This window comes from Cygnus atratus, chromosome 5 (assembly GCF_013377495.2).
Source record: "Cygnus atratus isolate AKBS03 ecotype Queensland, Australia chromosome 5, CAtr_DNAZoo_HiC_assembly, whole genome shotgun sequence".
In the NCBI taxonomy this organism is placed as follows: domain Eukaryota; kingdom Metazoa; phylum Chordata; class Aves; order Anseriformes; family Anatidae; genus Cygnus; species Cygnus atratus.
The window spans coordinates 54,376,396-54,400,056 of record NC_066366.1 but is presented as its reverse complement, the minus strand read 5'-3'; the positions used below and the strand labels follow the sequence as shown (position 1 = coordinate 54,400,056).

Sequence of the window (23,661 nt, the reverse complement as noted above, 5' to 3'; positions counted from 1 at the left end):
AACTATTTTCGCAGCCAGATGTTGGAATGGACCCACACGTTCACCGGGTCAGCAGCAGTTATCTGAAGTACGTAAGAGCCATTTAGAACAAATCAGATTGTGCTAAGCAGCTAGCCTGCAGCAGATATACAGTAGAGAAAAATACCATATGCTACACATGAAAAAATTATCTCCAGAAGAAACAGAGCCCTTCCTTCTCAACTCACAGATACCACAAGCATTTAAACACTGCATTAAATGCAGTATTTTGAAAAACAGAATCACTTTTCCTTTTCTCTGGTCTCAGAAGTGGGAATAAGGTTCAGTGTTGCCTTACACAGACAGCTAATGTCAGAGATAATCCCATGGTTAAACAGATACTTAGAGGTTACAGATTCAGTTGCAGGATATGCCAGACATTCAGTACACGAGGCTAAAGCTGTCACCGCATTTCTCTGAGCCCAAGCATCCTGTCTGTACAGAAGGGACATCTGCTCTGTTATTTTTTATTCTTTGACCAAAAAAAAAATAAAAATCACAAAAACACAAACTTAAATTTAAGGTCTTCAGACCATGGACAAATTCATATATATAACTGCTGCTAAACACAGCAGTCTGATCACAGCTAGATCCCATCAGCTACAAGTGTTACTTTCAGACACTCCTCACGTTTTCAGCCTGAGGACCAGGCCACCTGAATGCCACATCTCCAAAGTTTTTCGCAAAAAAAGCCACTGCCAAGCCGAGGGGAGCACAAAACCATCACCTAGCTGAAGGCAGAACGAAACCATCACCTGGCTGAGGGCAGAACTTGGCTCCCCACTGTCCCACCGGCAGGCAGACGACCAGCTAGCGGGCTGGCAGCACACACAGCTCCACACCACCCGCGAAACGCCGCAGTTTGGCTCGGGAGAGTTTCTTTGGAAAGAAAAGAGAGCAAAAAAAAAAAGTCAGCACCGGGTGGCAGAGACCGAAAGGAGGGCGCGGGGGCCCCGCACACGCAGGTGGCGAAGGGGCACGGGGCAACGGGCTATACTCTAGCGAGCCGGGACACCCGGTACCTCCCCAAAAAATCTTAATTCCCCAAATCTTCCTTCCCCAAACCTCCCCGCACAGCGAGCCAGCTTCCCCCGCCGTGCCCCCCTCCCCCCCGAGGCCCGCACCCCCCTCTCCGCCTTCCCGCGGGCACCCCCCGCCACCCTCCCGGCCCCGCTCACCTCGTCAGGAGCCGGGGGCGGCCATGGCTGCTCCGGGCGGGGAGCGGGGAGGGAACGCGGCACTGCCCAGGCCCCGAGGCACCGGCGGCGGCCCCCGGCTGCCTGCGGCGCTCGGCGGGGCCGGGGCTGGGCGGGGCCGGACGTGAGCGCACTTCCGCGGGGCGCCGCCATGGCCGGTGAGTGCCGCCGCCATGGCCCCGGCGCCGCGTAGGGGCTGCTCGCCTCAGCCCCCGGGCGGCTGCAAGGCACCGGGGGGGGAGCAGGGGGGAGCGAGGGGTGGTGGGGGGAACGGGGCAGGGGTCTGGTGCTTCCTGCTATACGCGAATAAAATGTCTGTCTCTTCCTTCCCGGTTTGCTGGCGTGTTGTTTTCACTGAGGGGTGTGGGGTTGAGGAAGGTGCCTCGCTCGTGTCACTGGGAGAAGCGAGTGACAGCAGTGTCTTGTCGTGTGTGGACACTTAATGTGTGCGGCAGCCTTCAAATGGCCCTGCAAATACCGTAGGAGCAGTTAATGAGCTGCAAGAGCTGGGTGTGCAGCCCCCTTCCTTGGTGGGACAGGGGGGTTGATGCTTGTGAACAGAGTAGTTGTGTGGTACATCTCAAATATAGACACAACTACATCAAGTACTGGTGTGTACGTCTCAAAATCTGGGCTTTGTGGTCCGTGATAAAGCACCCGTTGTCCTCAGTGGGACCAGAATTTCTCCCTGACACTTCTAGATCATGTATAGGCGTACTGAGTTAATTCAGGTGTTCATGGCAGGAACCTTGCATGCATGTAGTCATCATTACTGTGACTTTTTTTTGTCATACCTTGAGTTAATATTTGACTTATGAAAATGAGCTTATAATATGTTGACAGATGACCACTACAGCAATCAGTACTACAAAACTGTTACTGTACATGTTACAACATCACATCTCAGAGTTACGTTTTTTTAATAATATGATTATCTTGTAACAAAACTGGTAGGTAAGGAATTAGATTTCATGATTGAAGTTATGATTGCTATAGTTCAATATATATAAATTCTATTTTACTTTAGCAATAAAGCAAGGAAAACATTTATACATGCACCTGCAGGGCAGCACACTGATTTGTTTCTGTATGTTTTAAATGGCTTGAATCTTTTTTTTTTCTCTTGTAGCAAAGAGTCCTGCTGACAGTACCCCAAGAAGACCTGTTTTATCTGTCAGTGCAAGAAAAATTAAAGATAATGCAGCAGACTGGCATAATTTAATGATGAAATGGGAGAGACTGAATGATAATGGATTTACTACTGCAAACAAAATAGTCAACATGAAGATTAGTGAGCAGTAAGTATGCTAATACCATATACTAGTAAAGACAGCATAAGGATTGCCTTCATTAAGAAACTAATCTGTTTTCTTCAGAAGAAAGATTTTTTGTAGACTGGGGAAAGAACAAGTCAGAGTGGATTAGCTAGCTCTTAGATCAAACTCAACCATTGCACTTTTTGGTTACGTAAACTGTTTATATTCAAATAAGATGTAAATGCTTCATAAAGATTAAAATAATCTCACAATGTAGTGGTATTTGCAAGAAATAGAAAATGTTTATTATACATAGTCAAGCATAAGGACTATTTAAAATATTTACGTAATGTACAAAGTTAGAGTCTAATCCTACAAATCGATGGCCACACAGAAATTTGCAAGAGAGATGCAAGAGAGCTCTCTTGTATGTTTACACTCATGCCAATATTACCAAATATCACTGAAGCAAGAATTCACCAGATTTTAAGGAAGAATCAGTGATTTATATAGACAAAAAAAAAGCTATAACAGTGATGATTTAAAAATAAAAACAAAACAAAACAAAAAAAAGTAACTTTAGTAAAGCTATGTCTTTGTGCAGTGAAGACAAATCTATAACAAGCAGGGTTCTGAGAAGAAGCTTCTGAAGAGTCCTGACAGTTGAACAGGGTTTGTTTGACAGGGTTCTGACAGACAAGCTCAAGAGTATTCTGCTGAAATGGTGTCAGATGTTGCTTTCTCTTTCTAGCAACTCCATCTCTGTCAAAGTTTACAGCTTCTATGGGGGAAGGTCTGCAAAAGAAGAGATACATACCTGCAAACTAGCTGCTCATGGTTCGCATTAAATGTCTTAACTTAAACTGTCAGTGAAAGTGACTTTGTGGTGAGGTACCTGCTTGTCAACTGGGCTAGCTGAAGCCTTGACAAACATTCCTCCTTGTCCATTATGAGAGGATGGATAACTTCCAACACAGGGGCAAGGTATAGTGGGAAGAGGTGTTATCTTAACATTTGCAACTGTTTTTTTGAGCACATGCTGTAAAGTAGAATAATTCTATGTTCCTCTGAAGATTATGATACCAGCCTCAATTGCTCACATGGCTAGCTGTGTCATTTACTATTTTATGTTGGAATTCTCCTGAACAGCCTGAGAGATTTTGTGTGATCAGACCACATGGATTTTAAGTCTGCACAGCCTGAGTACACCTGTATGCAGTTGCTCACCCTGCCTTATGTTTCTATTTTAGATTTCAAGATAACAAACTGGAGATAGCATGTGATAACAGTGCTACAGAATCTGAAAAGCCATCTCCAAAATACAATGAAGAATTGGACAAATGCTGTGCAGAACTACTAGAGACCTTAAAGCATATGGTAATATTCATTTTTCAGTCTTAGTATGAATCAGTTCCAAGTGTTTTCAAATATGACATAAGAAAATGACCTCAAATATTTGTTGTAACAGAAACTTTGGGATTTTTATTCATAATTCTTTGGCTTCAGACCTGAATGATTATAAATCCAGTGCACTCCATTTATTTGCTTGATAAAGTTATTTTTACATCTGCCTTCTGCTTATAATTCTACTCCTCCCTTATAATGTGATTTATAATGAGATCTGAAAGCAAGTCATACAAAAGTCCATTCTAAAACTGCACCTGGTGTCTTCTTTCTCATCCTGAATATTCCCTCTGTTTAGAAGAAAGCAAACAACTTAAAGCACACAGCAGTGTTTTATCTACTGTGATATCCAGTGCAGCTATCTTTGATCAGACAAAGCAATTACATTTTTAGTCTGCCTACCTGCATTTTCTGTGCAGAACTCTTTCTTTATGGAGTAGAGTAAGATAATTACTATGCAACCCACCTTCTTTGTGGATAAATTGTCAGGAATTAATGTCACCTTTCATTTTGACAGGAAATTAAAGGAATTTCTTTGCCCCATACCAAAATGTAAAATTTTTAGTAAAAATGGCTTTTATAGCCTTTAGCCATTGTGGAGGTCCATTAAAAAGACAATAGGTATGCTTTTTGTACAGACAGGATACCGGAGCAGTATTTAGAACAAGCAGGAAAGCAGCTAGATTTTCTTAAGATTTTGATCCGTGGGAAAAAGCAACAGTAATTTGAGGTTTTCCTTTTTTTTTTTTTTTCCCTTGAGATAGTTTGTATGCAGATGAGCAAGGGTGATGCAGCTTTTATTACTCTTGAGTCTAAGCAGGAGTCTAAGCAGCCTGTGCTATATTGGATATTAAGCATAGCTACTACAGACACTTTATTTTTCATTTCTTTTGACCCTGGTAAGCTGGTAAGCTTACAGATTTACAGAAATATCTGTATCTTAGCTTCTTGACTTAAAGACAGTGAATGTGAGTTCAATTTTGCTGTAAATACCTAATTACCTTAGGTAATGTACAAAGACAGGTGGACATGAAAGAGGTGGACAGGATGACCTGTTTTTCACAGCAAGCTGTTCAATCAGCCTAGATATATTGCTAGTCATAGCTTGAACTGCTTTTCACACCTACAGCTGATCTTTTGAAATCAGATTTAAGTCACATTGATGTGGTATTGTAAAAAAGCATGTGTTTATAGGGCTTTTGCCAAACTTGTTCATAGACAGTCTGATGTTTTTTCACAGTTCTAATTTATAGGAAAAATCCAAAGAGATATAAAAAAATGAGAGGGAGCTTTAATATATTTCTGCATGGGGGTAAAGCAAAAGAATTATGCAAAGTCAGAATCACTAATTCATATCTGGAGTGTTTGAAATTTTAGAGTATCTCACATTAAATTTGTATATAAATTCCAGCTTTGATTCCCATCTGGAGTTAAAAAAAGAATTAGAAATGTTAAGACTAAGTCAGTTCGTCAGAAAGAGTATTTAAAAAGATGTTCAAGTTTATAGTAGCCTAATGTTCCTGGGATGTTCATTAGCATTACACATTCATCATTTTCAGACAAAAATACAGCTGAAAATGGAAAAGCTCTCTTCGACTACTAAAGCAATCTGTGACTTAGAAACATTCCACCACAGAGCTGGGAATAGCACAGCACCCCTATTTCACACATGGCCCACACCGTACTTCTGTAAGTAAAATATTGATCATCTTAGATAAATGCATTGTGTTGTTGATGTCGTCTAATTTAGAACTGAAAAATAAACCCTTTTATCTGGATGTCTTCCCTTGGAGAGAGGGAGTGTGAATCAGTCCCCTTTATAATTGACTAATCAATAAACACATGAGTGCACCACTTGGCTTAGGATTACTGCTGATGACTGCTTGTATGAATTGCCAAGCATTGTCTGACATGCAACAACTACAGCATAAAACTAAGCTTGTCAGCAGCTTACAATGTCCAAGCTGCAACAGCCACATCCTTTGTAGAGAGGGACATATTTGCAGCTTGGTAGTGTTAAGCTGTAGGCTACAGAATGACTTGTTACTTGACACTGAAATGGAATCCTTGAGTGCAGAGAACAAGATACACCTCAGTTAATTCTCAGGCAGTCAAAGAGAAATAGCTCTGATCACAGTGTCAGTCAAGACAAGTAAGGAAATGTTCAGTTACTGTTAATATCAGTCCTTTTTACATTCACTAAAAGGTACTGCCTCCCAACTGCTATTGCTGCAGCTCTAAAAAATTCAAGAGGAGCCTAACTGCATGCAAACCAGCTGGCTTCTCTGTGAAGTCATGACAGTTATGCCTTTGTGAAGCCCTGCTTCTTACTTCATTACCACAAACTATCAGAAATCTTACATATTAGTTTCTGTCAGCTTAAAAGGGTAAGAATGACAAAGACAACTGCTGTCAAAACACTCCTTGTGACTGAATCATTTAGTGATGCTCTCTACTCTGTGAATGACTAAATCCTCTTGAAAGTAGTGGTAGTTCAGGCTAAGCTGGAAACAAAGATCAGTCACTCTTAAAAATTATTTTGTGAGGTTATTTTTTAGAAAGTCAAACAATTAAAGAGATAATTATATAAAAGTATTTAAAACCCCCTACCGACATTACTAACATAACTAGTAAAAATACTAGTTTTTACATTGTGCACTTCAGGTTTTGTCTGTTGTTTTGTTTTACCATTATTCTTCACTACTGGTATCACTTATTGGTGATCATGTGTTGGTAAAGGGTCTGACAGCAAGTGAGGACATAAAATCATAGAACCACTCAGTGACTCTAAAATCTGAAGCTTGTATTGCAAGATAGCATTGCAAAATTTTATGATCAAATTTCAGTTATTTAAAAGAAAAGATGTAGTAACTGCTAGTTTTACAGTGGGTCCTGAGAACCAATACCACTGCTTATTCTAGAATTAAAACACAATTCAAAGCAAAATCACAGGTGGTTAAAAGTATAGCCAAAAACTGAAAACTGAGGAAAATGTTTAGCATTTTATATTTAAGAATACAAACATCATAAAAACCAAGATGTATAAATATGGGGAACAGTTTTTGTAAAGGTAGAGTTCTTTTAACGATCAACATAGTACAGGTGTAATTCAACATTTAGGGAACTGTTGATTTGTTATGGTCACTGTGCTTGGTTTTTCAATCCATTTCAGATGAGGTTTCGCTGAAGCTCTCTGAAATGTACAAGAAGGAACTACAACTCAAGAAAACAATTGTAGAAGAAATTGCTCATTCTGCTGACCAGGATCTGATGATGGTCTATTTATCGTCATGGTTATACCAGCCTTATATAGACAACAGCAGCAAACTACTGCTTGAAGCCATGCTGCTGGAAACAGGACACAGGCAGTGCTAGAACTTCAAATGTTGCTTGCCTTGCTTCTAATGATGCTTATGTGAAACTGAAATGGCAAATTTGCAAGGCTCACCAAGTAAGTTGAATTTTTGTAAAACTTATTAAAAACATTTTTCTGTTTGTATTTATTACTTCATCTCAGCTGTTACTCTCTTCTGCATGGGACAACTTGGTTTTGGCTGCTTTACCAAGTGTAATTACAGAGCCTGCGTAGGAGACTGTATAAAGGCTAAATTCTCTAATCAGAGAGAGGTGAGCACTCCTTCGTGGTCTGAGATTGGGAATTAATGCACATAGACACCTAGAACAAATAATTTCACTACTTTCAAAGTCCTGACAGTCTAAACTACCTACATCGTTGCTCTCACCATAGAAATTCAGTGCTTCTTGATCTCGTGTTTTTTTCCATGACTTAACAGGGCCAGCACTCTTGTAGTTAGTTTATAAAAGGGGGAAGGGAAAAGAGAGCACAAAAGGCAGGATCTAAAAGTCAATCTAAAAGGATCCACATTATTTGGTATGTGGTCCTGAAAAGCTGTTGTAGACAGTAGTGTAAATTCTGGTTTGGTTTTGATTATAGTGTGATTTACTCTTGAAGAGTGATCCAAGCCTGAACTAATACATTTGGAAGATTTAGTACAACTTGCTATTGCACAGCTATAGACATTGTCTTTTTTGATTCATTGCAATTTTTCATGAAAGGCTCTGCTGAATAAAAGCCAGCCCTGCTTTGGTTATGTCCTTAGACCATATTGTTTGCTTCCTGTCATAGAGCTCAGTGAGCTTTTCCTTGGGTTACTGTTTCCGATGGTTTAAAGGTTTAAAGATTTCTGATGGTTTTGGTTTAAAGGCATGTCCTTTTTCCATTTTTGGTTAGAAATTTACATAACAAGATTGTTAGTTCAATTTTTTGCTTTTCTTTTTCATGCTGCTTTTTGGTTTTCTTAGCAAAGAGAGTAGAGAGTATGTTTAGGAGGAAGTTAATGAAAAAGATAAATGCTGAAAGGAATTCAATACCCATGTTTGCTTTCACTCCTAAAGGTATAATCGCTGCAGCATACCATTATGTCAGACCTGGGTGGCATGCAAAAGTTGCTACGCTTGCCAACAGTTATTAAAGGCTTGGTTCTTTTTGCAAATTAGGACTTTTCCCAAAAGTGTATTGCAACTTGCAAACTCTGCAGCTGTTCAATCATTTTTTTAAGCTAAATCCTTAATATCTAGTGAATTTAGGCCTTTCTACTTAATTATGATTAATAATGCAAATTCCTCCCATTTAGTGATTGCCTATATGGCCTGCTACTATATGAAATGTTGCTTTCCAATTCCAGTCTTCCGTTTTACTCAATTGCTGTAGCATTCCTTAGTGCTGTTGAACCACTGCTGTGCTCTGACAGATGTTTACCCTTGATTTCTCCCTGAAACAACTATTTAAACTAAAAATAACATTAAGTGCACACTGCTATGAAATGCCCACAATGGCTGTGGTTTGACGTTATAAAAACCTAATTAACAGTGACAGATTCAGGAACAGATTTCTAGTAGGAAACGTATGGTCACTTTTGCTTAACTTGTTCCAAGCTGAAACCTCATAGGCTTGGGTAAGGGAGATGCATGAATTGCCTGCAATAACCGAATAGACATATGTGAATTGGAAAAGTTTTCTTTTGCGTGTTGCTCTGATCAATAAAGGTTGTTTCTGACAACTTAATAGTGTTCTATTCTAAGCCAAAATTTCTAGTGTGTAAAAAAAAAATTAAAAAAAAAATCTGTTGTAGCTCAAGAATACCATCAATTATGAACAGCTTTGCTAGTTTTTATTATTGCTCCTTGCAAGCATTCCGTGTGGTTTAACAGCCACCTTAATTTATCTGAGTAGGGCCAGACCCTTGTCACTATGGAAACACCTTCATACTTCAGAAATATTTTGCAAGGAGGCAAGGTTGGTTCACTTACAGAATTGCTCTTTTAAGATGAGAGTAGGTATATTGTATTTCCCAGCATGTACAAATCAGTAGGAAAGGAAGAACTGAAGCGAGTTTTCATTTTCTGCACAGGTGGAAATGGTGGTTTGTTCTTGTTTCTTAGAAGAAACAAGCTCTTCAGGAAGGAATCCCTTTGTGCATTGACTGCTATAGGACAGAAGATTACTGCAAAATTGTTATTGCAGGGATGTTTTGTCATAGTTCTAAAAATTTCATTATTATATTTGGAGCCCTCAGATGTAGTTTAGATAGACAGTATGAAAGAGGGTAATAAAGAATTGCTCACTGCAATCTAAGACTTGGAAAGACCAGCACAACCCTGCTTTGTATGGTATCTTCATTTGTAATTACTTCTGGCCATTACCACCTCCTAAAAGAGAAAACATAACTACAACAACAAATTAACAATATAACATTATACAACAAATTAACAATTAACAATATAACAAATTAACAAAATAACCAAAACCCAACAAAAACTCCTTAAACCCAAGAACCAGACAGGAACTCACTAAAATAATGACATCTTTCACATCCATTAATAAAATGCAGTGTCCTGCCTAATCATAAATCAACATTCAACTCAGGCAAACAAATAAAAAAAAAAGTATTAAAGGAATATTACAGAGCAGATTGTTTCATCTCTAAATTGTCCCTCTCATGTGGATTCAATTTTAGTATAAATTTACTCAGTAGCTATCAATATTTAAGAACAATTACCTGCATGCAGGTATTTTTAGCTGATTTGTCCAATTATCTCAGTATTCTCATTTGTATTTAGCAATGAGGCAACACACACATTTTAAAGGTATGTTACCAGTTTTCAGTAATATTCACAAGAGCACATGAACAAAATAAAGATGCTGGTCATTTAGGACTGATCTTTTTTACCTGATGAGCTTTCTGAGAGGTAGTGCCTTGGACAAGGCTATCAGCAGCAGCTAGAAATGCCCACAAAAATATCATCCAAGCAATAAATGCCATTTTATTACTACACACAATAGCAGTAAGTAATAAATAATTTGGTAGCTTTTCTCTCTGCATGGAGAAACAGGGATTACAGTCAAGGTTACATTTTTATTATGATTAAACAGTACAGGGCAGTGTAGAATTACTAGGAAGGCCAAAGCTTAGAACTGATGAGATGCTTCATCTGGAGGGAAAAAAAAAAAAAGTATAATAGAAACTAACAACTAAGAGACTATCAGGCACTAAAGTTAAAGAAATTGGTATTGCATTAAGGAAATTCACATTAGTAGTTATGCACCTTCTTATTTCTGTCCAAGTAACAGCAACTGTTGAAGGCATGGCTGAACATTAGGCAAGAACACGTGAATATATTTCCAACAGTTCAGTACAAATTAATTCTTGTTTGAGGCTATTTTTGTCTCTAAGCAGTGGATGCTTAGCCTAGTGTTATTTAAATGAAGATCAGTTAGGCTGTCACATTGTTCCCAGAATGCACAAGTGTGGATTGTATTTGAAACTACCCGTTTTTACAGACAGATTTATGTACACCCTGTCTAGATGCTAATGAATATTCAAGCTAGCTTTAAGAAAGTGCAAAACAGCACTGTTTTGTATTCTCAACATCACAAAAAATGCATATTTTTAATATAGTTTTTATTTTACCCATGTACAGCTTGCCAGTACATAGCACATCGCTGCCAAAAAGCAGTACAATTTACTGCATTTAGATGGCTAGAGAGAAGAGGAATTATGTAACAAAAGGGAATAGTGCAACAGTTTTAGGATTGACAGATTTCCACTTTCCGCCCACCCCCCAACATATAGAGCAAATAGAACGGTGTTAATTCTAGAACTTTTGGTTGCAATGGTTTTAGATTTATATAAACATAAGTCATAAAAAGTATAGGGCATAGAAACCGTTTACAAATAAGTTAAATTTCAATTATCTCAGTATTCACATTAGAAAAATATACATTTTTATATAGACAGTCTTTTCCAGAAGAAAGCATGTACAGTATTCTAATTTATGGCTCCAATTCGCTTTGCGAAAGCAGAACATTTTCACTTTGGCCATCTGCTTCCATTGCCAGTAGTGCTTCCACAGTTTCCAAAGGTATCCCATCAGGTGTGCGGATGTGCATTGTAGTACCATTAGAATCAGTTACAATGACAATGCCTTCTGCCTGAGACAAAACAGCAGTATCTGGATGAGACAAAATAACCCCATCTGAAGTCTGAATAAAAATCTGTTCATGTCCCTGAGTCAAAAAATCATGGCTCTCCTCAGTAATCTCAAAAGCTACAGTTTCATCTACAGTAATTGTATTCTCCAGCTCATGTTGTTCCCCTGCCCCACAAGAAAATTCACCCATGTTTTTAAAAGAGCAGTCCTGGTTCACGTGAGCAGACAGGGATACTTCCTGGACAGGATTCTGGTGCGACTCGGTCTGAGCATGGTGTGGATGGCTTATCGGCACGTTTGCTGAAAACACTTTTTCAAGCTCCTGCATTTCCTCAGTCGTATCTGCATTGTGAAGTTGCTCAGAATGCCCTTTAACAGCAAAAACATGGTTTTCTTCTTGCAGTGTCTGATATTTTTGATTGAGACCATTTTCTTCCCTCATTGGCAAGTTAGCTGTCTGAATGTCCACTGCGTGCTCTGACACAGAGCTGCAGAGTTGAGGAGCTGACAGTCCACCTGCTGTATTCTCACTCACGAAGTGTGCTTGAACTAATTCTGCTGAGCCATCTGCTTCAACAGGCAATACGACTTCAGTATGCAGCAAAGACGCGTTACCTGCAGTATCTGGTCCCTGTGCGTCTACGGGTTGGGAATACTCTATCCTCATTTTCACAGCCTGAGAGAAGGCACCTGAATTTTCAGCACTGATTCTAACTTCGGAACCTACAAGCAAATTCTGTTCCTCCACCGGTAATATGCTTCCAGTTGTGCAGCAAGTGATATGTTTACCTTCTGAAAGCAGGATTTCTCCATTTAATGGATTAAAACCTGAAAAGTTGAAAGAAATAGCATTTTGTTGGGCAATGTAGTACTGCATGTCCAAGAAGTTATTTTTTCAGCTACAACTTCGGAGGAAAAGCTAGACTGCTTCCCTCCTTTCCTCCCCTAAATCAGCAAGCCTGAAGCCTTTTTGAAAAGTTTCAAAGCACTTCCCAATGAGAAGGCTGGTATAAAAACACTTAAGGTACTTTTTGGATAGTGAAATAATATTGCGTATTTCAGTAACAAAGGACCTTACAATAGAAGCAGCATTTTTCTGTTAATCCCAAAAACAACCTGAGCTGGAAGTCAAACTGTTCCCCCTCCCACACCCCCTACCTGGCACACAGCCAGTAACATTAAGAGAGAAGGAATATTCCAGGCACAAGGTTGTCAGTTGCTCATCCTCATTACCATTACTAAACTGACAGAAGCTTTTAAACTTGGTAAAAATTCTCTTGGTAAATCAAGCTCATGCTGGATTTAGAGAAGTCAAATTACTACATATCTAATGAGCTGTGCTAGCAGCCCCAGGACAGAAGGGGTAAAACACTAGAAATTTAGTGTGTTTTACCAGTTACATGACCTGGACTAAGAGCTCTCATAAGCCTACCAGGTAGTTGAATGGTATCTGCTAAGCAGTAGTAGCTTGAGCCATCAATTTTTATTGAAGATCAAGAGGAACAAAGAGGTTTTTTTTCTGTTGTTATGAAAGACACCACTGCACCACAAAGGAGGCCTAACAGCTCAGAAAGGACTATTTTAACTTTCTGTACTGTAGACTAGCAAAAGCCCTACTAGCACGTACAAGTGAAACAACAATAAAACAACAACCTCATAGGCCAGAAGAAAACCGTAAGATAACAAGAAATAAGCATTGTCATGCAGAGAGCCTTCCAGAGAAACAAAGATAAACTGGGGGAAGGATAGAGGACAACACAAAAACAAAAAAAAAGCAACCACTGACAAAGACATGCAAAGGGCAAAAGAAAAGCAGCTTACAGCAACATCAAAAAAAGATGTGTACAAAGCAGGAGGATGGAAGTGCTATATACTTTACTCGAGATGGGTAAGAGCTGGCATCTTTCACAACAGTAATCGCAATGCCTCTGAATAGTGCAACACTTTGAAATGAAAGACCAGTGCAGTTTTGGGAGATTACAGGTGGGGACCCATCTCTGTTTCCTCTCTAATCCACTCACCCTGAGGAGCAGGGGAAATAAAGATAAAACTTGGAGAAAAAGAAAGACAGCCCAAAGACTGTTGTGCAAAATGGTGTCTCAATTCCAGCCTTTAGCTCCCCCATCTCCCCTGGGATACAGGACAGCCTGCACCAGCTCTCCCCCTCCCCCAGGATACACAAAGCTCTGATGATTCCACTCTTGCAGTCTGCTGGGGCAAGGAGGAAAGACACACACACTGCTTCCTCTTCCTCTACTCTCCCCCTGCTGCCACAGAGGCCGTGCACTATCTCTGCTCTAAGGAACAGCGCAGACAGGAAGCGTTCATGAAACGCGCAGCAGAGGACAGTACTAATCTCTCAATACTGCAGCGAGGACTTTCCAGTTAAAAACCTGCTTTTTGAAGAAGCCGGGAAGCAAGCTGAGAAATGAAACCTTAAGACAAAAAACACAGTAGCTTGAAGAACAAAGATTCGCTCAGCTCCTCCATGAACAGAACAGAATTGGAAAATGGGAAGAGGTTACCATCTTTTTCAAAGAGTGTACATAAATTCCCACTCTTTTCTTTCACTTCATCTTGACTGGCATAAGCATTATTCACATTCTCCATTACGTCTTCTAACTTGGTCCTTTTGGCTGATGGCAACAGTTCCTCCCCTGAGCTCTGTCAATACAAGACATAATTAACTGGCTGCCACCACAACAGCTAACAATATTGGAAAAGAACACAAACTAACTGTGGGCACTTCACGGCAGTGAACTAATGCTCTCCTTGAAAACAACATTTTGCACTGAAAGAAGGACTTCCTAGGAGGTAAGGATTTAAACACAGCTCTCACACTTAGTCAAAATACCACTGATAGTTTTTGATATTTGGTTGAAACGGTCTGTCCTGGCTTCGGTATCAAAGTTTCTCTCTGAGCCTTTGTGATTAGCTGTATGGCATGATACCTGCTATAAGCTCTCTCTCCAACGTCAGTAAAGGGCTGTGAACAACTTGTCCAGCATTGTTTGGTTAAAGAAGAACAGATCAGCTCAAATCTAAGCACGGGCAGAAAACGGAAGAGTGCTAGTCTTACTTATCCTCCAACAGAAACAACTCTAAATTAAATAAAAATAGAACAGTTGAGGGGAAGGACCGTAGAGATGGGACTTTCAAGAAAAGGAAACAGACCACACTCCCTGATCCAGCTGCCAACAGACCAAACGTGGGGAACTGACTTACTAGAAAGAAAGGAGCTGTTTTCGTGCACCCCTACCAACCACCAATTAGCACTGCAACCGCTTCTCCAACACCTGAGCCTGCTGTGGGTTAGCTTTTTTTACTTAACCAGAAGTCAGATAATACTAGTATGATTTATAAATAAAATATTTATCTATTTCAACAAGCTTTAATATGTTCTGGTTTCATTTTTAGTTCTCACAAAAGCATTCCATACCTCAGCTAACCGTTTTTGTCCCAGTATCTCCACAGGCACTTGCTCTCTAACCATTTTAATTATACGTTGTGAGCAAGAGTCTACGCCTTGCACCTTTTGTTCTCCAGTGAGTATTTCTGTAATTCCCAATGATTCAGCAACCTTTCAAGACAGTTACAGGAAAAAAAGTGAAAGTTAGCCTCTCCAGTCTGAACACAAAAATACTGAAATACCGATTCATTTTCTTAAAGCTAAACCAGAAGTACACAGAGTTCCAATCTGACAACCAGTCATTACAGCTTAAAGAATTATTTAGACTCTGATGTTTTCTGCTAGCTTCCATATTAATAGAACATGACCTTCTTTTGAAGGTGAACATTAACGGGCAAACTCAAAAGAATTAGGAGTACAGTGGTTATATATAGAATCCAGAAACAGTTACCAAGAGCAGGGTTTAATAAAGAAGATTGTAGAGGCTCTTCATTACTTAAAAAAACATGCAAGTCCTGCTATTTAAAAGTATCTGTTAGTAGCTAAAGATTATATATTTTTTCCAACTCCCATTCTTGTGCTTCATCCTTATGCAGGTATGCTACTATACAACTTCTCCACACTTATTGTTTCCTTAAAAGAGCATAACCCTATATTAAGAAGGCACATTAAAACTGAAAAGAAGCAAGAAACAGATTCAAATTTGGGACTGCTGGTATCGACAGCATCCCTTTACTCAGTGCAACTTCATTTCTCCAAAACGGAAACAACTGGTCAGCTACAAAATAGTTAGATGAGCAGGCAGTAATTCTAGGAAGTTTTTCCAATACATACAGTGAACGTCATGATTTATTCCAAAAAATATTAAGCACTACTAACAGCCCATGCAGGAGTTCATTGTTAACCTGGATTTCTATACAAACCAAAATTTTTATCTCTACCTTCCCTATTTTAAGTTTTCAAGTATGCTCTCCTCTCACTGTAGTTGCAAATTCAGGGCAGATGTACCCGTATGAGCACATCATTTAGAAATTTTATTGGACATAATATGCTAAACAGAAGGGAAAACCAAGAACATGTTATGTGCAAAGATCTGTTTTATTCCAATCAAGAGGAATATATACCAAATTAAGGATAAACAGATCCATATTAATACACACACACACACAAATCAACAATGAATCTGAAGAGTTACTGAAATAATGGTTTGCAGTTTTATCAATGTATTCATTACCTTTTGAATTTGTTAGCATGACTGAACTGCACAGAAGCATTCCATTTGTCCTCATTCTGCAATGAAACCACTTACCCCTTTAAATCAAGGCCACTCAATTTAAACATAGCCCTTTTCCCTCCTAATCAAATATCACAATGTACTTTTAATGCTAAACAGACTTTGCAGTAACTAACAGCTTCATGCTACCCTACCCTAGATACGCAGACAGATACCAGAAATCAGTACTGTTAGAACTGTTTTTAATTTTTCAGTTTCTGGTTTTATACATTGCTATACATTAGAACTGTAGCTTTGTTATAGATTTACTTTTTCTCTTTGCTTGGTTATTGTACTTTTTGCGATACCATTTTTGCTTATCAAAAAAATATGCCTTGTTCAAATAACTTTACCAGGATAACAAAACTTATCAGACAAAATATAAAAACATCTAAAAAGCATCTACAATAGACAAAGAGCAGAAATAGCACAGTTCCAAGTAGAGCGTTTTATTACCTTAGCATCTTTTATTTCAACAGGCTGCTGGCAACTCAGCAAATCAGAATTACTGAGGTGATCATAAGCCATTTTCTTCACCATATTATGCAACTCTTCAAATTCCCTATACACATCTGGGAAGTAAGCTTTGGCTGGATACCCTTTTTCAACCTAGAAATAAAAGAAGAAAGGTTTTGTTTCCACCCTATATATTTTAAATAAGATGAAATGAAAATCTATCGTTTTGTTCAACATTTAAAAATACTAGCAGTCAAGTTAAAAGACTACAGAATCTTCAAAAACGCCACTGAACCGGAGAGCAAATACCTTCTATCAGGAGACCTATCAGCAAGAGACCTGTGTAAAACTGAAGCGTGACCTCTGTAAAACTGTAGGTATCTAGAACATCTATATTCTGCACAATGCTAACTTAGGAAATTCAGATACCTCTCTAAAGGAATCTTTTAATGTATATTAATGGAGGTTGCTCTAAAATAATTTAACATTTTTACATTAAAAAGATAAAATAACCTCACCTTCATCAACAGGAATTCATAGACTGTAACAAGCTTTGTAAGACGTGGGAGAGCCAGCTCCATCAAGTCTTCATTATCACACTGTTGTATTAGCTGTGAAAAGCCATAATGAGTTTATTAGAGCAAAGTAGCCTCCAGAGGTTAATGCATCCCACATTCAGAACATAAAATATTGCTACTCTTCTGCAAGGTACATAAAGGTATCCTACATCAGGGTGACTTTTTTTTTCTATTTTAAACAGACAACACATGGCACACTGTCAGTCCTATAAGCAGTTGCTGTTAAAAATGCAAGCTAGGAACAAGTTTGCCTTTGGAGGCAGGGGGTGGGGGGCACACATAGACATACTTTAAGTTTTAGCAGCTTTAAGAATAAAGGCAAATAGAACAACAGAAGATAAGTTAAACACCAGGAGATAAACTAAAAATACCTCAAAGCTGTTACTACACATATTTACAGACAACACTCAGTCCCACAAGCGTTGCAAACTCAGAAAAAGAGCAACATTAGTAGATTCAGGAGCCATTAAAGATCTTCAACAACACATAGGAAACAAACAGAAAATCATATTAGGTGCACAGATTTTAATCCTCATTCTATCCTCTCCCAAGTGCTTTTTTGTGTGTATGTTAAAATGTTGCTTCAGTTCAGTTTATTTCGATTGTGTTGTAGTAGATGCACAATAGTAGCTAGTAACTTTTCTTCTCCAGAAAAAAAGCGAGAGTATATCTACATGTCAAAAGGCCCTTTCCACACAGAGTTCCCATTTTCCCTTTGTCCAGCATTCTGCTGGAAGTAATTTTTCCCTAAAAACCAACTTAATATTTTCTTCTTAGAAAATGTCTTAGGCTTTCATCTTTTCAGTAAACAAGAACATCAACTATCAATCTTTTTGAAAATAAATCCTTGAAGTAATCCAAACATTTAAAAAAGGTGGGGGAGGAGATACTTATGAAGTAATTACAGAAGAGAACCATACCTCTTTTAACCTAGCTTTTCTTCTGAATACATTGTGTTCTGTTGACACACTACTAAGTGACTTTGAAGGGGACTGACCAGGTCTGCTAAGCCTTCCAGAGCACCTAGATCTTCCACCCATCCTTGGTCGACCGCGTCTCTTCGGTCGTCTGGGTCTTCCAGGTCCTTTTGGTTTTACGGGTCCCCGGAGTCCTGAACTGCTTTCATTTTGTTGTTCTTCCATCAGCTGCCTGCTTTCTCCAGAGTTAAAATTCTTAATTAAAAGAAAAATAAAAGTATTTACTCACCATTTGAAACAGTGTTTTAAGGAAGGCAACATTTTACAATTAATTCTTCATCTACGCAGAAAACAAATAGTACACTAAACAAATGCAAGGTTGGATACAAGCATAACTACAATGAAAGTTGCAGAAGAAATTCAACACGTTAGTAAGACTGCTACCTCAGCAACGTACATATGCTTTTATTCATAAAGTTAGTGTTTTTGATCCACAAATTACCATACAAAATACAGAGATCAGGGGAATATAGTTAGAGTTGTTTATGCCTGTTAAATATGCTTGGTATTTTTGAAGTAAAATATTGCCTCTGTGAATAGAGAGGTTATAGAAGTGAACCTTAATTAGCAGTAAAACACAACCAAAAAAAATTGTTTCTCATTGCAACCATGTGAAAGCATAGAGATCTTATGAAATATAAAAACTTTGGGCAGCCATGAACAATGACTAGCCCAATAACTAAAGTGAAAACATATTTCCCAATCTCCAATATAGCTAAGTAGCTTCTGTTATAAGAGCACAAGGCAAACCTCAAAGTACATTTTCTATTTTTAAATTATCACAGTGATCTCAGTGCAAAGCAATTTTCACTGATCAAAGTAGTGATTTCTTACTAAAGATGTCGTCTTCACTTCCAAGCTAGAATTTCTAAAAATGTCCTGGTATTCTTTTAAGAGGCTTGAACAACAGTTCAAGCTTATTTTCTTTATCAATACCTTTTCACCTTAATGTTCAGTAGCTTCCTACTACTCTAATAAGTAGGAAAGCTATAAAAATGCCAAAATGACACCAGTTCTAACCCATACATTAAGTTACTACATTAGTTCTAAACACAAGACTAGGTTGAACATGGGGGTCTTGTATGCCTTCCTCTATCTTTCAACATACCAGTTTTAGTAATCCTGCTATTCTTTCTGGGAAATATTTACCTGGCCAAAAATTATAAAGAAATCAATGAGTTACAGCACAAATTTGTAGAATCAGTATTTGTTAGTTAAAGATAACTGGTACGATAGCAATCTAGCAGTCAGTAATAGTATTGAGATTATCCACATTTGGCTTTTTTGTTGTTTGCTTGTTTCTGAGTGTTTTATTTATTTACTTAAAGAATTCTTCTCATCCTGGGTAAAATAAGTGCTGCACAGGGCAATAAATATATAATAATACAGGCGGCAGACGTCAGTATTCTGTGCTTGTCTTTTTCTAAAGATGACAGAAAAGCACAGAGGATGAGATGTTTTGCTTGCTGCATTAGCACCTTGACCTGAAGTTTTCATGTTTCTGAGAACAGCTTCCGTTCTAAAATATAACATTGCTACAGCTAAAAAGGGTATTGTTTTTTAGGCAACAACTGTATCAGCTCTTGCTGCAAGATATTGGTCGGAGAAGAGATAACTGTACTTTGAAGAGAAACTTTACTTTAAATTGACCAGCTTAAGACATCACAGAAAAATGCAGCTGAAGTTGCTTCCAAGCCAGAGAGTCAAGTTTCAAAGCGTTCAGTCTGCGGGGATGAACTGCAGCCTCGCTTCAAAACTCACTTAAGCTTCACTTTCAAAACCTGGTGTAGGAAAAGCTGTGGTCCACTGTCCAATTCCAAATAAGTTGTACCACAAAAAAAATGCTTCAGTAACAGAAATTGATAAAGCAGATGATGTCTTGCTGTCTGTCATGCAAAAGGCTATATATAACTGAACAACATAGCATTCTTATATGGAGAAAAGAAGGCTATTTATGCAGACCAATTTTTTTCAATCTGCAAACTACATGTCAGAAAGCCAGCGATAAAGGAATGCTCAGTGAACATTTTATATTCCTTTGCAAGAATACTATTCCTGACACATTTAAAAAAAAATCAGGTTGTTGTCTCTTGCAAACACCTTAATGGGAAATGTGTTTAATTTAGCATATCAGCGGATAATTCTGAGCAGCACAAGACTTGCATGTTTTACCCATGAGCACTACTGAATTCACACATATTTAGATCCCTACCTTCAGTCTCTTCAAAAATATATCACTGTCAACAGAAACTCAGATGAACGAGTACAGTATGCAGCTATTAGAACTGCCCTTCTATTTTCTACAAAACTGACAGCTGTAACACACTTTACCTGTCCTCCAGCCTGTGAACCAACGGTTTCTTCCAAATTGGTAGGTAGTGCATTTTCATTAGTAAAAGTGACAGCAATTGAATCCAAATGTGCTGGACTCATCGTTTCCTCTCCTGTTCCACAGGGATTGTCCACAAATATAATTCCATTAGGCTTATTTAAAGGTATTTTTTGAGGTGCAGACTCCAGCTGTCCATGACCTGGATTAAGTTTATAATGTCTTGCTAATCCTCCTTTCCCTATATAGGATTTTTCACATGTCTGACATTTAAACATTTTGGGTTTCAGGTTATAATTTGAAGAATTAAATAATGCATCCTTTCCCTTCACCTTTCCTTCTTCATCATCTTCTATGCTCAGTTCAGAGTAGTCATCAGAATCAGACTGATGACCATCAGCCAAATCCTCCATCTTAATGAATTTAAAATCTTTAGCCTTGTATTTTGGAGGGCGTGAAATCCGTCCAGAACGGGTTTTCACTTTCAAAGATTTTTTTAGCTTGTCTTTTTGTTTTTTTTCAAGACATGGTGTCAGGGTATTTGTTGAGCTGGCTGCAACCATGGTAATATTTGAAGACCTTGTAGTTGATACTGTGGCACGTGCTGTTTTCTGCCCATTTAGCATCTTACTTGTAGCAGTCTTGTTTACAGACACTGATCCACGAGACGGTAATGGTCTCTGTACAAGCAATTGGATTGGAGACTCGGAAGAACTATGTAGGAAAATCTGCTGCTGCTCCTGTTCAGTTCCCGTAACAGGCTGTATTCTAATTATCTGAGGATTAATAACGCCAAGTCCAGGTATGCTAGAATTTCTACCAACCGACTGACTCAGTGTTATAGTTTTGGGCTGGATTGGTGCCAATGATGGCATTGGCCTTTCAGTTTCTTTCATCTGTCCTGGCTGAACTTGGACACAAACGGCCTCCAGCTGCTTTTGTGTGTGGGGGAAAAAAAAAAAAAAAAGAGTTTAGGTTACACAAATACAGCATTAATTAAATAAAGCCAATATTTATCAATATGATTCATACATGCCCTTAGAGGAAGGCACGAAGAAATGAGTGCACACTGTTAGTTTTTGATTTCAGTGCATCAAAGCAGTGATTTAATGTCAAGGAGCAGATTCCCTTCCTTCAAGCTATGTGCTTTCCTGCATGTTCACCGGTGTAACTGCTGTTCAGCTAAAGCACGTGAAGTTTGCTCGTGGGTGACATTACAGCTTCATTTCCTGCAAGCAGGCCTGTTCTGGAAGAGCAGAGTCAATGGCCTCCCGTAGGCAGGTTCATAACCTTCAACAAACCAAAGGCAGAAGAGCTCCAGCCTGTTAAATGGCACAGGCCACACACCCGATGCAGTGCAAGTGCTCTGTTCAGGAGAACTTTGAGACGATGAGCAGTAGTGTGTGCTTCCTCTTAACCATCTCCTTCCTATTCTCTCCCCCTCTTCCAAATTTCCACCTCAGCTCAAAACCAACCACTCGACAACCTCAAACACCGCCTGGGAGCCCAAGTTCCGCCACCTTCTTCAAGAAGGGCACTCACAAACCACCTGTGCTTCACCTCCGAGCTGCCCGGGCTGCTTTCAGCACACCGAAACCCCGGTGGTAGCAGCTACTCCAAACCCCACTGCGCTACACCCAGGTGAGAGCAGGAAGAAAATACACAAATTAAAGAAACACTAACAGCCGGGGTCGCCCCCAAAAGGCACCCCCGGTTCCCCGGTTACCTCGTGCGGGAGGAGCGGGGCGGCGGGCCCGGCCGGGCCGTGCTGCAGGGCCACGCTCCGCAGCTGCAGGGCGGCGGCAGGCTCGGCGTCCCGGGGAGCCCCGGGGGGAAGCGGGGCGGCCCCCGGCGGCGCCCTGTGCCGCTCCTGAGCCCTGCTGACTTGCTCGATGACCCGCCGCAGCTCCTCGGCGGCCAAGCGGCCCGGAGGGGGAGGCGGCTCCGCCGCGCTCGGCTGAGGGCTCCCGGAGGCGGCCCCCGGTGGCTCCGGGCTCAGCCCCGCGCCCTCCGCCCGCAGGTAAAGGACGGCGCCGGCGGCTTCCAACCTCCGCTGCAGCCGCTCCCCGCCTTCCTCCTCCTCCTCCTCTTCCTCCTCGCCGAGGGGAGCCCCGCAGGCGACGGCCGCCCCGGAGGGTTCCCCCTCAGCGGGAGGGGGAGGAGTAGGGGGCGACGGCGCCTCCGTGCCCCCCTCCTCGGGAGCCGCCATCTTGGCAGGCAGCGGGCGGGAGCCGCATCGGCCGCCCTCCCCCGGGCAGCGCTCGGAGGAGCAGGAGGCGGCTCCTGCCCTCCATCCCGCCGCCGCAGCCCTGCGGGAAGATGAAGGACGGCGGCCTCGGCCGTGCGGAAGGGGGATGAAAAAAGTAAATTCTGCTGGCCCGTACGGGGATCGAACCCGCGACCTTGGCGTTATTAGCACCACGCTCTAACCAACTGAGCTAACCGGCCGGCTGCTGAAGAGGCGTCGCCCGTGACTATAGATGTATACTAGCCCGGCGCATTGCTTCACCCAAAGAAAGTAACGAGAGGTGAAAGGCAGAGAAAATGCAGAGTTCACTGCACTCGAAAGCCCAGGAGACACAGAGAGACCGTGAGCGTCTAACGGAGCCTCCCACCCTGCTCAGGTGCAGCAACCGTGTTAGTGGGGGCAACGTGCCTTCCCTCTAACCCAATGAGCTCACACTCCCAGGAGGCTTCTAGGGTGTAATTCCAGTTGCATTGAATTAAACAACATATTTATGGCATATTTTTTAAAACATTTAACCCTCTGGATGCTTAATGCTAATATCTCAGCTTGCATGGACAACTGGTTCACCTTCTGCTAATATTTTGCTTTTTATTATATATGCATTTAAAAGCTTTCTTCTTAGCTTTAAAGCTTACATTAAAGTACAGATATAATGTACAATACATGCTGGAGGATTAATAGTTATAATTACCAATCACGTTATCAATAGAGAACACACCAAAAAAAAAAACAAAACAGTGCAAAAGAGCATGTCCGAATTTAATATTGCATGTTGGAATAGTAACTTGTGGATGTTTAACGCAACAAAATAGTTGTAGGAAGTGTTCTGTAAAACAGCTCCTAAGCTGTTGCAACAAGTGATTAACTATTTGAGGTCGGTCTAACTTTTAGAAATGTTACATGAAAGTGGAAACGTAAGGCTCTGTGATTCTGTGTTGTCTACAGAAAAATCCACATAATGCCTAGGAAACACTGAAAATCGCAGTCTATGCTGTTTTGGGGCCG

General features: G+C 40.2%; 3 protein-coding genes and 1 non-coding gene across 8 annotated transcripts in view; 1 reads left to right on the top strand and 3 right to left on the bottom strand.

The window, feature by feature from the left end:
• TECPR2 (tectonin beta-propeller repeat containing 2) overlaps nt 1-1,323 on the bottom strand; it is a 41,732-nt gene extending 40,409 nt beyond the window's left edge. The window contains exons 1-2 of one of the 2 annotated variants that reach the window (XM_035551144.2): nt 1,197-1,323; nt 774-897 (exon numbers count right to left, since the gene is read on the bottom strand). The gene's annotated coding sequence lies outside the window, so the exon portion shown is untranslated. The remainder of the gene's footprint in view (nt 1-773; nt 898-1,196) is intronic. The other variant, XM_050710819.1, reaches the window with a different exon arrangement.
• Nucleotides 1,317-13,145, top strand: CINP (cyclin dependent kinase 2 interacting protein). 3 transcript variants are annotated; one of them, XR_004779372.2, is made up of 6 exons: nt 1,317-1,372; nt 2,344-2,512; nt 3,721-3,847; nt 5,434-5,563; nt 7,047-7,325; nt 11,790-13,145. XR_004779372.2 is itself a non-coding variant. In XM_035551147.2 (5 exons), exons 1-5 carry the CDS (start codon nt 1,366-1,368, stop codon nt 7,247-7,249), a joined length of 636 nt encoding a protein of 211 aa, XP_035407040.1. In that variant the 5' UTR covers nt 1,317-1,365; the 3' UTR covers nt 7,250-8,958. The 3 variants fall into 3 exon arrangements, 1 of the variants encoding a protein (XP_035407040.1); XR_004779373.2 differs by having other exon boundaries at nt 11,966-12,105; XM_035551147.2 differs by lacking the exon at nt 11,790-13,145 and having other exon boundaries at nt 7,047-8,958.
• On the bottom strand, nt 10,196-22,637 carry ZNF839 (zinc finger protein 839). 2 transcript variants are annotated; one of them, XM_035551145.2, is made up of 8 exons: nt 22,135-22,637; nt 20,411-21,343; nt 18,023-18,274; nt 17,043-17,135; nt 16,525-16,677; nt 14,826-14,966; nt 13,912-14,050; nt 10,196-12,214 (listed from the first exon to the last, which is right to left on the bottom strand). In XM_035551145.2, exons 1-8 carry the CDS (start codon nt 22,615-22,617, stop codon nt 11,229-11,231), a joined length of 3,180 nt encoding a protein of 1,059 aa, XP_035407038.1. In that variant the 5' UTR covers nt 22,618-22,637; the 3' UTR covers nt 10,196-11,228. The 2 variants fall into 2 exon arrangements, with proteins under 2 accessions (XP_035407038.1, XP_035407039.2); XM_035551146.2 differs by having other exon boundaries at nt 10,586-12,214; nt 20,411-21,340.
• Nucleotides 22,638-22,782: 145 nt separating this feature from the next.
• Nucleotides 22,783-22,856, bottom strand: TRNAI-AAU (transfer RNA isoleucine (anticodon AAU)). The gene has a single exon. It is a non-coding gene; the product is annotated as a tRNA-Ile (tRNA).
• Nucleotides 22,857-23,661: the final 805 nt, after the last annotated feature.

Bases quoted from the DNA above. Each gene is read 5' to 3' on its own strand.
- ZNF839 (XM_035551145.2), bottom strand. From the start codon at position 22,617: ATGGCGGCTCCCGAGGAGGGGGGCACGGAGGCGCCGTCGCCCCCTACT. The intron at 16,678-17,042 runs GTGAGGTTATTT...TTTTATTTCTAG, and splicing joins ATGAATTCCTGTTGATGAAG to GTTGAAAAAGGGTATCCAGC. The intron at 14,051-14,825 runs GTATGGAATGCT...TTGTATTGACAG, and splicing joins GACAAAAACGGTTAGCTGAG to AGCTCAGGGGAGGAACTGTT.
- CINP (XM_035551147.2), top strand. The intron at 2,513-3,720 runs GTAAGTATGCTA...TTTCTATTTTAG, and splicing joins AACATGAAGATTAGTGAGCA to ATTTCAAGATAACAAACTGG. The intron at 5,564-7,046 runs GTAAGTAAAATA...AATCCATTTCAG, and splicing joins ATGGCCCACACCGTACTTCT to ATGAGGTTTCGCTGAAGCTC.